The following is a 12,897-nucleotide window of genomic DNA, read 5'->3' as shown; positions in this document are numbered from 1 at the left end:
CACAGAAACTAATCTTTGGAATGTTTTGCGAGCACCCACAGCCCGCAGGTGGAAGGAGGGCACTTGAAAGTATTGTCAGACGACTAGAGGTACTTTTCTCTGCCTTTCACCTTTCCTGTTCTCCTGTACATTCCGTCTTGCGCGAGCGACCGCTGAGGGGCGCTACGAACGTTCACCACGCACCGGTTGCAGTGCCCGTGAATGTGTTCCGACTTTGCCTGAACGAAACTTAGCCTGCAGGAGGCAGGTCCAGCGGTTGCCTGTATGTTCACGAAGATTAAGCAGTAGAGAGTCGGGTTGCCGACTTTTGAATGCCTGGTGCCGGACGTGCGCTTTCTTTCATAAGCTGCTGCCCCGAAAGAAATGTTACGCAGCGCAACACTCGGTTGGGGCGCTATGCCGGAAGGCCCGAGTTTGGCGCTCGCCCGAGTTTCATCCGAGTTTGCGATGACGGCAGTCAGTGAAAGAAGATAGCGCGGAACGTGCGCAGGCAGCGGACAATAAAATGTAGAGATAAAGCCACGTAAAGACGATACAAGCGCACCCTGCGCGCCCGTTTTACACTTCAAACAAAATACACTGCGCAATACCAGGCCGCAGCGCTACCTGAAGTTATCAGCGCCATGTCAGCAATCGCGAAATCGTGACTTCTCTCCTATCTATCTGCACACTCACCACTAGCTGTTCGACACGCCTTTTCGGGCGCGCCAAAGGCGTGTCTTCTCTTTCAGGCTCTATCTGTCTCTCCATTTCCGAAGACGAACAGTGCGCACTAGGTGCACTCTTGTATCAACCCTTTCTCTTCTCTCGAATACGTTAAAAGGCAACAAATAATATTACGAACATTTTGTTCATTTACAAATTTATTTTAAAATCTGAATCCAATGAAGCGTTGTTTAAAAGTATAGCTTTAGGAAATTAACAAAGATTTGACACTTTCTGCCGCTAGTGGCGATACTGAGACTATTGCTTGCAGCGTGGCTTGGATACGAACTAGAGCGGCAACCGGCCGTGCCGAAAACGAGAGCTCCTGCGCTGACACGCCGCCGGTAGCGCTGCCTTCGACTGGAAAGACTGGGCAACTACTAGACGCTGAATCTGACTTATTTTTTGGCCATTGCGATAATGTATTTTATTGTGTCGTATATCAAAATATAAGTCATGCATCTTCTGGCTTGCATAATACACAACAACAAAAAACTGGACTGCATTGCACCCCCCCGCGTCACTGCTGCTCTCTGCAGTGACCTCAGGTGGAGTTCTCCGCTGCTACGGCCGCTGCCGCACCCCCCTATGGCCAACCATTGCTTTTAGTACGCTCTTGGCGAACCTCAGCGGTAGAAATTGGCCGTGCGAGCGGCTGTGATGCGGTGTGAGAAAAAAATCGCTGTTTGGCTGTATTCAATGATTCATTACGTATGCCTGTTGTGTGTGACGCCTCTTTAGTGCGCTGCGGATGCGAAGAGCATGCTACCCAGCGACACAACTCATCTTATGTCATCAGACGCTGACTAAAAGCTCTGAAAGTGGTGGCGCGCGTATCTGCGTAGTATTTGTTTACATCGTGCACTTCAAGGTTTTGCGGACTGGTTTTGTCACTAACGTCGATCGCCGTTGTATACCGCAGTGACATCGCAATAATATCGTTCGGGCAGATGAGGGATCCTGTTTGTAATAATGGAATCGGACTTATAACAGAGAAAGGTGTTACGGTTGTGAAGTACGCAGTGCTTGCGTGCTGGAAATTACAAACTCTTTATTGCACTGGGTCTAGAACAGCGACCGTTTGTCGATCCCGGATGTGTTTGACACATTGATGCTGAGCTTTATCACCGATGAAAGCACGGCCAAGCCAAACACATGTGGTGCCATGTTGTTTGAGTAGGACGTGCTCCAAGCACCGTTTCGTCATCGCGGTCCGGGTTTGACGCCTTGCAAGCTGGTGTGACGCGCCGTCAGCGTTGTGCTGTGTCTTACGTGGTTGCAACAGGCTATAGTGTTGCGCAATCTTGGTATGCGAGCGAAGAAATCGGCGGCTGTCGCCACGTTGCGTGTCCTTCGCAGAGGTGCTTAGATTAATCAGCGATGACGTCCGTTTTGCCTGTTATATTTCGATGGTCAACATCGTCGATGTCTGTCAGCAATCAGCACAGCCGCGCAGCATACCTGTAGCCGGCAGGGATGTTGGGAGTGGCCCACCCAAAGCGCGTACGCCTATAATTTATGTACGGCACGCCGGGGGCGTGAACAATGGTTTTGATTGACAGGTGAACTCGGAGCTAAACTCGTGAACGGTGAAGTGCCCCGAATTCATCTCGGGACTGTCATGGCGGCAGCAGCAGCAGCCTGGGTCATCGCTTCCTCTGACGGAAAATGTCAGTACGGCCGGCTGGACCCGTTTACTGCCATGGCCGACGACGAATTCCAGTGACATTTTCGCCTCTCCAAAACATCGGTACGATGGTTGTGTAAAGAGTTAGGCGGCGATCCACGCCTGCGGAGAGTGCGTACCGGGCCTCATTCGCTTTCGAACAGCAAGTCCTCTGCGCCCTCCGGTTGTTCGCGACCGGGAGCTTCCAGGGGAGCGTCGGCGCAGACCGTTTTATTGGACGCCACCAAAGCACTGTGAGCCGCTGTTTGAAGGACGTCTCCGACGCGCTTATCGACGCGGCTGTGCAGAAGCGGTGTGTTGCTTTCCCCACGACTGCGGCCGAGCGTGCGTATGTTAAGGAGCGTTTCCTTCTGCGCGGCGGCATCACAGACGTCGTGGGATGCGTCGACAGGACCTACATTGGCGTAAAGGCCCCTTCGAAGTCCAGCTCTGACGTGGTGAAGGCCTACTATTTCACGAGGAAGGCACATTATGTATTGAACACAATGGTTGTAAGAATGCTGTTTTTGCTTTCATGCATGTCACGGTTAATGGAATGTTCTCCCATTTATTAGTGATAGTGGTCCGTGTACTGTGCAGTGTCAGTAGATGTTAAGGAACCCCATATGGTTGAAGTTATTGGCAGCCCTTCACCATGGCATGCCTCCTCGCTTGAGTTACTTTGGGGTATTAAACCTCAAAAACCGCTTCCGTTTATCAGTAACTGAGCAGTTTTACACTCAGTCTAGATAATTTTTTTTTTACCTCATGTTTGCGCACGTAATAGGTGCATGGATTTTTCCAGCTATTTCATGCATGCATTTTAATGGGTTTTTAAACGGTAGCATTTGTGTCACTTGGCAGATTGCATTCTTATGCAATATTCATAATCGTAAGTAGCAATAAATGTTTCACTTTGACTGAAGTGGAAAAGCTCCTGCCGGAAGCACTGGCGTCTGTAAGCCAGGAAAACTGGCAAAACTGTTGTGTTCATGTGGAGCAAGTTGAGGCTGAAGCATGGCAACGCGATATGATTGTTGACGCTGAAATTGAACCGGTTGTCTTCAACATTTCCGACTCGTGCAACTCCTCCTCTGATGAGTCGAGCACCGATTCCAGTGATGAAGATTTGAGTGGCATCGAGGAACTTGTCTGACTTCGAAATGATGTGTAATACATATGCTACCGACGAAAGAGAGAGGACTCATCGGCTTGCTGTGATCACCTTTGTGCGTGTGTGTGGAAATGTGAAATATCTGTATATGTGGGTGTGTGTGTCGATCAGTCTACCAAGGAAATTGTAACATTTCCATCAAATAATTGCATCATTGCAATTCGTTGCATCAAATTGTATTGGGCAGTAACTTGTAGTGTAGGTGTGAGGTGGTCATGTTAATAGTGTCTGTAGAGAAGTAGAATTTGTAAGGGAGTGCAAATAGTACTTTTCTAATTATAATACGTATACTGGTACACGTCGTCAATGTGTGCAGTTTTTGGAAGTTTAATTGCAGAAAAATACGGTGGAGCTTAATGAAGCGTTGTGTGAATTATTCGGAAAGTATATGAAAATTTGAGAGTAAATTGGATTCGTTTAAAATAATTTTGAACATATACTGTTTGATTCGTTCGACTAACTCAACAGAAATTTATCCAATTATGCTGTCCAAAAAGTTCGAACATTCACAAACCCCTAGGCATTGGCCTCATTTTGTGTGTGAGGGTTGGGAATGGTATGTATGGGTTTCTGATAGGGGTGTGCGAATATTCGAAATTTTCGAATATAATTCGAATATTATATTTTTAGTATTCGTATTCGATTCGAAATCCAGGTATTCGTGCTGTTTCGAATACTCGACACGACGCGAATATTCGTATCTAGCCGAATATTCTATTGCGAGCACCAGCGTTCATTTTGGTCCGCAAGTCCTATCGACAGAGACATAACAACATGGCGGCGCCCAGAGCAATGCGTAACGTTGGGCCACGCAGTAGCTGACTGCGCTGGTGAACTTCTTTGTGGCTATACCTGCGAAGCTGGTATAGTCAGAGCTGTGCAAGAAATACCTCGCAATACGTGTCGGTTCAGTGCCAACTGAGAGGGCATTTTCTTTGGCTGGAGAAGTCGTTTCAGCTAGAAGGGAACTACTTCTGCCTGACCATGTGGAACAGCCGGTTTTTCTTTCACGACAACCTTTTACGTTCATCCCAGCAACGCGCTTTTGTGCTTATGGCAAGGTAGCCTTGATCAGTGCTGTGTACTAGCCATCTTCTCTGATATATTTCCACTATTTCCACTCTTCTAAGAACAATGTTCGATACTTTGATACTTTTTGTGCAGCCACACACCTTTTGTGCTCATTTCATCACTGGTAGTTGAACTGTGAATGTTCTTGGGTGCTGAAATAAATGTTTTGTAGTGGTTAAATGCGTCTGTCCTTGATTATTCGATATTCGATTCGATATTCGGAACCAAGTATTTGTATTCGAAAAATTTGATATGCGCACACCCCTAGTTTCTGATCTTCATGTCCTGAAAAGGATTTCCTGGTTTGGTGCTGTCTTGCATTGCCGTCAATCTCTGGTCGTTTTGACATGTTATGCAGTGCCAGTGTTGAGGTAGCCAGTACTGTATGTTTTGTCCTTAATTTTTCGGAGGTGTGAATGATTTCAAGCTGGCTCTTGCTCAGTTGAGTGTGAATTTGTTTCGGGTCACGTCTTTGTTAGTACATTGGTCAGGTTTTCGTTTTATCAAATAGTGTTGTTCGATGGCTCCACATTTTTTTTTTCAGTTTTGGAGCACTGACTGATTGTGTGTTGGTGCACATCCACTGCACGTGTCCTTTAATTTGTGTGCATTGTGATCCATGCCACTGGCTGTTTCCGGAATAAACCATTTCTCGCAAACACGGCGGGGTCAGCATTCTTTATTGTCCTGTCTCATTTATTGTTTGCTCTTTCGAAATATTTTTTCCTAGCGTTGTACAACTTTTTCTGCATTCTTACTTGAAGCTCCTACAGCTTGGAACTCTTTGTACCTGGCTGCATGAAAATCCTGCCTGAGCAGCTTCTGCTCTTCTAGGAGAGCAGGGAAATCGAGCCAAGCTGACTCTTGAGGCAGTACTGTTTGCTGTCACTGTGGTAATCAATACTATGTTCAAAATTTAACACTTAACACGAGAAAACAGGCCATATCGAGGTGGTGTATGCATGGTGTCTGCGGTATGCATCAAATGAACAGATGCATCCTGTTCCTTTCAGAACACGGAATAATATTCAAGCGATTCGGAACAAAACGAGTTTTCTCCAAGTCACGCGAAATTCAACTTGCGATGAAAAAAAAATGTGGGAAAAAAAGCTTAAATATGCGGGATTCGAACCCACGCACTGCCATTGCCTGTCGACCCTCCGGAGCGACGCGTTAGACCACACGGCCACAAAACAGCGCAGAGCGATACACCGCTCTTTATTTTATTTGCGGACTACTTCCGTAGCCTTCACAGCGTAGCCCTAGCGTTGCACATGATGTAGCGTTGGTAGCGTTCCCTCGCGGTACAAAGGAAAATTTAATAATGTATGAATCACTCTAAAGCGCTTTAAATCCAAATCTTGCACACTATAAAATGCTTATAAAGCTGTACAAAGTGCATTATAAAATTCAACAAACCTCGTTCGTTGAATTGCACACGCAATGCACTTGGTGGAGCGACAGACAAATTAAAAGTGCACCGGCAGTTGGCTCACGTGACCCGTTCTTTGTAGACCGCCCAAGAAGGCCATGAGGTGGCGCCGATGCGATGATAAAGCACGGAATATATCCAGATAACCCAATGAAGCTGGAGGCGTGACGAGGGTGGGATTTTGTCTTGCTACCATTAGTTCACTCATCTGAGGGCGTCGCCAGAACTCGGGAAGATTCCGAGTTTCAGCAAACTCGGGCCTTCCAGCATAGCGCCCTTGTTCTCGCATTCTCTCTGGCAGGCGGTTTTGTGGCTTCTTAGCACAGATTCGCTGTTGAAGGCGCTGTTAGGGCTGATACACGCAACGTTAACTTTGAGCTAGTTTCAAGGCTTTCCTTGTATATTTTGAGATGTTTTCTTTGCACTTAGAGATGGAATAGAATGAAGGATTCAAGTTAGTGCATGCAAAGTAACCAGGAAAATGTCGTGGAACTGTTTAGTGATGATTAGTAATTACTACAACGACTTCTTTTTCCTCCCCGCCTTCAAGCATCTTGTGGCCTGGCGGTGATTGGGGAGACTGGACGAAGCAAGGAAGCAAGCAGAATAATAGCAACAAAACTTGTTCAGCGCTATAACATTTGGTCACTTGTACAAATTTCAATTTAGAAATCACGTCTGAAGCCTTTGATCCGGGGACTTATGGTTCACATCATTTGTTCCCCAGTTCCGATTTTTTTGTGCCCCAGCTGTTAGTAAGAATGGTACGGCAAAACAGCGCTGACGGACGGGACGGAAGAAGATGAGACAGACACAGCACATGTGTCTGTCTCATCTTGTTCCGTCCCGTCCGTCAGCGCTGTTTTGCCGTACCATTCAACATGAACCAACCAGCCCGACTCAGACCTCTCCTTGTTAGTAAGAGCTGCCAGAGACGTAAGATCTGACAGTCGACGTGCTCTACCATCTTTACTACACAAAGGAGCAGATGACAAGAGGCAGGGAGGAAAACGAATGTATCGTTAAATGAACTGCGTGAAGACGGGGCTCCTGAATCATTCCGAACGCTGCGAATAGAGCTGTAAGAATAGTCTACAGTGTAAGCCCGTCGTACATAGAAAGAGACCTCAGGTGTAATTTTCGGATTACTGATGCCTTGGGCGATGGTAGGCAGTGCTATATGTGCCCAGCAGACCTATGCACATGTAATACAACGAACCTACATCTTGATTCTTTTTGCCCTCTATTGTTAGCTCGAGCTACATCACCCCTCTTATCGTCAGAATCTGCGACACCGACAGGGCTAGCAATCGGGGAGTGTAATCGTATGAAAAGCATAATCGTGTTACACTAGCGTTAATGGAGTCGCAGCAACGGTGCACCTCTTCATTAAGTGCCACAGTGAAGATACGCCGTGGTAATTTCTTTCACGTCACTTTGCTTCGCGCCGCCCGGGGCGAAGAAATTGGCCCGGCACCCCTTACACGATTTTCCGCTTTCCTCAGGCTAGCGAGTCGATAACGCGTTTACACTATCGAACGCCTTCACGCACCGACTGAAGAAAGAAGACGCCACGAACTTGCAGGAAGTGGCGACCGGCCCGTCCAATATCGATTCCACGGCGTAGGCTCGATGCGCGGGCACGGAAAACGGAGAGCGGCACCGGGTCGAAGAAAAGCGCGAGGCTGGATGCATGAGCGAGCAGAGACACTAACCTGCGTGCTGCTGTTGTCGGCGAAGAAGGTGTTCTTGTTGGCTACTTCGTGCTCCTGCACGATGTAGCCCTCTTCGTTGGTGATCAGGATGCTGGTGACAGCATCAGGACTGCGAAGCACCGAGAAGAGAACTTGAGAGGAGCAGCGCGGGATGATACACAGCAAGTGAGGAAATTAGATCTGAGAACACAGAGCGTGCCAAAATTTATTCCAGCGACCATGCTGACTTTCGCGCACGAGCAGCAAACTCCAGAGAAAAGCAGATCGCTGATACTTCGTCTGCAACCAGAAAGTTCGCGTCGTCTGAAAGCGGACGAACGCTACAGCCGTGGCAAGATTTTTTTACCGGAATCGGGAATAAGTTCCTCACGTTATCCTAATCGAAAAGTGAAATGTGCAAAACATGAATGCGATGTGCACTGATTTGAGGTTCACTGGCAGGCGCGCCTGCTATAGCGACTTTGAGCCGCAATGTTTGGTTTTTTTTTGAGAAAATTGCTTTAGCGTCCTGTGTATATGCTTTTCGATCTTTTTTTTCCTGTGCAACAAAGCATGCCATGGCGGTCTTCCCTATTTCTTTACAGCCCTCGTGAAACGCTGCACTGTTACATCAATGCTCCCTAATGCTCACTAATGCTCCCTAAGGCGGTGACGTCACGCCTGACGTTACTGCAATGCGCCATTAAAAACGCCATGTTGAGTGGTCCGAACGTAGTGATGTCACGAGTGACGCCATGCGCACGCTCTACCAGAGAAGGCGAGCACTAATAAACAAACAGTTGTCGCTGATCCTCTCGTTGCGCGGCGGTACACGTCCTGTGGGCTTTCTGCCCGAAAACGCACGCGGTGGACGCGCAGTGCCCACAGGGCAGCAGGGGAGGACATGTTCCAGCTGACGCACGCCGCACCTGTTGTGGTAGACTCCGATGTGCAGGTCCTTCTTGATGTAGGTCAGGTAACCGACGGCAGCAACCGCGGTGGCCACGGTGGGGTACGAGCCGCGACCAGTCAGCAGGGCGGTGAACTCTGCACAGGAGTAAAGATGGAAGAGAGAGGCATTCTGAGAACAACGCCGCTCGGCATACGCCTCTTACTGCATGGGAGCCGCGCTTTCTGCTTGCTTAGTACAAGAGTAGTCACTCTGCGTTTTCGCACAGCCCTCTCGCTACAGGGAAGAAAGGGAATCGCCGGTCTATGCAGCTTCCCTTGTGGACAGTTTCCCTGCATCGAACACAATCAGCCATACCCCGAAGTGCCGAAATAGCGGCGCCGAAAGTCCCCACATGACTTTACCGATGTTTCAGTTCTCCCTTCCCGTAATCCTTGTGTCCCCACCTATCAGCGTCGCACTTCTTGTACGTGAGACACAACACGAGCGCTGACTAGCATCTGAAAATTGATTTTCCACCCAGTTAAATGTATGCTTGCAAGGACACAATCGATTATAGGATCTCTATTTCTGCTTCAAAAAAGAAAACAAGAATGCGAGTTTCGCGCAGAACACCAAAGGGCGATATAGTAGACCCGCCCCGGTGGCTCAGTGGTAAGGCGCTCGTCTACCGAGCCGGAGTACCCGGGCTCGAACCCGACCGCGGCGGCCGCGTTTCTTCCACATGGTGTGGGCATGTACTCAAAATCCCCACCTCCCCCCTTCCCCTACCCCTTCCAGAGAGGCATGGGAGACTGCCCTTCTCAACTGCTCCTCGCTTGAGTCCCAAAGGGCTCTGGTGAAACGGGCTAGAGACGGGGCATTGTCATGCGGTGTCCCGGACTAGGGACGCCGACCATGTAGCGTGGCCACTCTGTGGCTCCCAAACTCTATTTCAGAAATTAAAAGTTTTCACCACCACCACCACCCGCGTTTCGATGGAGGCGAAACGCAGGAGGCGCCCGTGTGTTGTGCGATGTCGGTGCACGTTAAGGATCCCCAAGTGGTCGAAATTATTCCGGAGACCTCCACTAGGGCACCTCTTTCTCTCTCTCTTTTTAAGCATGAAATGCTTTTAGCTCCCGTTGTCGGCAGTGTGGTGACGTCACGCCGAGACCGAGAGCCATCATCCGGGCACTGAAATCCACTCATCCGGGCACTGAATTCCAGTCATCCGGGCACTGAAATCCACTCATCCGGGCACTGAATTCCAGTCATCCGGGCTCTGAAACGAGAACATCCGGGCACCGTACGAGACTTAACGAGATTTAACGAGACTCTCTAAGCCCTCCTACGCGACCGGCATGCAAGCGCCGGTTGGTCTCCAAACGAGACAAAAAATAACTGCTGCCAGTGCCTTCTCAATGTTTATCAAGATATCAGTGGAGCTGGGGGTTTGATAATGCACGGAATTATAATTTCCGATTTCAGAATAACGCGTGCAGAAAGCACATAAGTGCCACGTTACACTTCGTTCTCATACGTGATCTCTCAGGGGCTTCGCGCATCGAAGCAAAGCCGCGCAGGCGCACAGGGGCCCGGGGGAGAAGCGCTGCGTTCAAAGGGCAAGGCATCGCGCCGAACGGGTGGTGGCGTTCCTCCCTTCCTTTACGGTGCGGTTCGGGTGTCCACCGAGATGGCAGAGAATTACTGCGCCATTTCCTTTCCTCAAAAAACCTTGCGTTCAAATGGCAAGGCATCGCGCTGAACGGGTGGTGGCGTTCCTCCCTTCCTGTACGGTGCGGTTGGGGTGTCCACCGAGATGACATTAGGCCCGTAAACATTTCATGCTTACTCTACTCTCGTTTACGGGAGAGGCAGAGATTTTTCAGTCCCACCTTCCTCCCTTCCCTTACGGCGCGGTTCAGGTGTCCGCCGAGATATGTGAGACAGATACTGCGCCGTTTCCTTTCCCCAAAAACCAATTTACCAACTTACCAATTTACGATATAGTAGCGAATATGCAGTGGATGGAACATAGGCGCCATCGGTAGCACTAAGAAAGGGAATCAGCAGCAGTAGTAGAGGTTTTATAAAAATAATAATAAAAGGAAGGAAAAGATTTTTGCTAGCCCCGACATCTGCCATCGCTATGAGAGAGAGAGAGGAAGGAATTTTAAAATGAGGGAAAGGTGGAAAGGTCGGCCGGTGGTAACATGGCCCTGGCCTGCTACTTCCTGGCCTGCTTCCCATAGCCATCGCTATCGGAAGCACCTGAGCTGGGGCAGCGGAAATAAAGGGATAGCAGGAGGCAGACTGGAGAAATGAAATGAAAGAGGTGAGGGGACAGTTATAAAAGGATAGGGGGGAGAGGTACACTGTACAAGTAGTTCCAAGGGCTTGTTTTAGCATAACAAGGCCGGGAACACTACGAGTCATGTGTACAGTGCAAAAAAAAAAAAAAGTAGCAGGAGTTTCATATGGTCAAACCGAGTAGGCGTGCGAAAGCATGGGTTCATTCTTCAACTGGAGTTCTTCCAGTTCATACTTCATTTTTCAACTTTCCGGCTCAGTTCTGGGCTTCCCTCCGGAACGATTCCAACCTGTTCCAACCAGTTCAAACGGGTTCAGGATTAAAGAAAGTTCTGAATGCAGCTTTATATTTATTTATTTATTTATTTATTTATTTATTTATTTATTTATTTATTTATTTATTTATTTATTTATTTATTTATTTATTGAGAAATACTCCCAATCCAAACTGGGGTCATCGCAGGAAGGGCATGGTCATGGGAAAGCTTCGTGCTGATACATTCGGTTTTCTTACTCTTCTCATTTCCTTCGATACGGCCCCTCAAGAAATCAGATGACAAATGTTCGTATCGTTCATTACTTCCTCCAGCCATGAATCTGCAATCATACCAAGCTTTTCTTGAGACCGGTGTAGTCAAGCCTTGCAGTTCAGCGGATGCAGATTCAATCGGCCGCAGAAACCATTTTTAGACTCCACGCGTGGACTTTGCGCGTTAAGACGCGCCTTCGCGCCAAGGGGGCGTTTCTGCCGCGGTCAGTGAATTGCTACCTGTGAGAGCAACGAGAAACTATTGAATAATGTGTTTTGTGCCCTGTCGTGATGCTGTGTTCTTTTGGGACAAACTTGAGCAGACTCTTAAAAAGGACATTGAGATCATGCTTATAAGGTTCCTGCCTGCAACGAAAGACTCCGGAATTCCGCGTGAATTGTCCTGTTCAAAACCGGACTTTTTGCCCTGTAGAAAAACCGCACGTTGGATAAACACGCTGCTCAAGTTCAATTGCCCGACTGGTTTTCCCTTTCTTAGCGTGTGCGCCTCCCGGAATCTTGATGTGAGGTCGTACGCCGATATCGCTGAATTCGACCTGGTCAAGTAAGGTACGAGGAGGGTCAGGAAGGGTTACTGTTGCTCAATGCAACAACGATAGAATGAAGCTGACAGTGAAGAAAAAAAAGGTGGCCTTGTAGTCAGACATCGGCAAGCGAAGCTTCTCAGTTTTTGACGCCACTGGCTCGAACCCCACTGCAAACTAGACTATGCTCGTGCTGTTTTTCGCTGCGTGAGAAGTATAGCCTCGTTTCCAAAAATAACCAGCGGTGTGGGTGTGTTTGTGTGCGTGCGTGCGTACGTGCGTGCGCCCTTATTATTCATGTCATTCTGTTCCCCCAAGACGAGTCGAGGATAATTGTTAACAAAATAAACTTCTGAGTGAGCACTTCGCAGTTCATTCCATATACCGACAATGCTTCAGTCTTTATTGCGCCGGAACAAAAAGCGGAGTACACCAGAAGAAAAAGCTCTAATGAGTTCGGGTCCACGACGTGGCCACATTTTTCCTTTTTTTCCCCCTTTCTATTGGTTTGATTACGAGTTAAAGCAAGCGCCTCCCATTGCACACTACGCGATAAACGTCAAATTGTGTAATAAACTAGGAATTAACTAACTCGTCATTCCACGTAAGTTTTCTTTGTTCCTTTTTTAAAGAGCGGAGTGCGAAAACGGTCGCTGCCGTTAACTGTAGAAGGACGTCAGATTGGGTGAGTTGGTGTCGTAAGTTCAGCGCCGTGTTTGTCTCCTCCTCTTTCTGCTCCTGTCGTCTAGCGCTATTTGCATTTTCTTGCTGCCATTAAAACTGGTCACTTATCAAAATTCCTCCCCATTAGGTGCTTCCGGCGGTGTTTTAGTACGCAACTTTTGGCCATCAAAAGCGGCACCTGTTTAAAGCAGGCGG

The 12,897-nt window shown here is 48.2% G+C and overlaps 1 protein-coding gene across 2 annotated transcripts in view; it reads right to left on the bottom strand.

The window, feature by feature from the left end:
* Positions 1 to 12,897, bottom strand: part of LOC149365150 (dorsal-ventral patterning protein Sog-like) — a 209,030-nt gene that overhangs the window by 28,735 nt on the left and 167,398 nt on the right. For both annotated transcript variants that reach the window (XM_089575241.1, XM_089575240.1), the window contains exons 5-6: positions 8,672 to 8,789; positions 7,764 to 7,872 (exon numbers count right to left, since the gene is read on the bottom strand). In XM_089575241.1, coding sequence (XP_089431367.1) covers positions 7,764 to 7,872; positions 8,672 to 8,789 — 227 coding nt within the window. The remainder of the gene's footprint in view (positions 1 to 7,763; positions 7,873 to 8,671; positions 8,790 to 12,897) is intronic.

The sequence above is a fragment of the Amblyomma mixtum genome, chromosome 2 (genome assembly GCF_055824585.1).
Source record: "Amblyomma mixtum isolate Tamu chromosome 2, ASM5582458v1, whole genome shotgun sequence".
Lineage (NCBI taxonomy): Eukaryota > Metazoa > Arthropoda > Arachnida > Ixodida > Ixodidae > Amblyomma > Amblyomma mixtum.
Note: the sequence above shows the minus strand (reverse complement) of the source record. Positions and strands in the feature narration are given on the sequence as shown.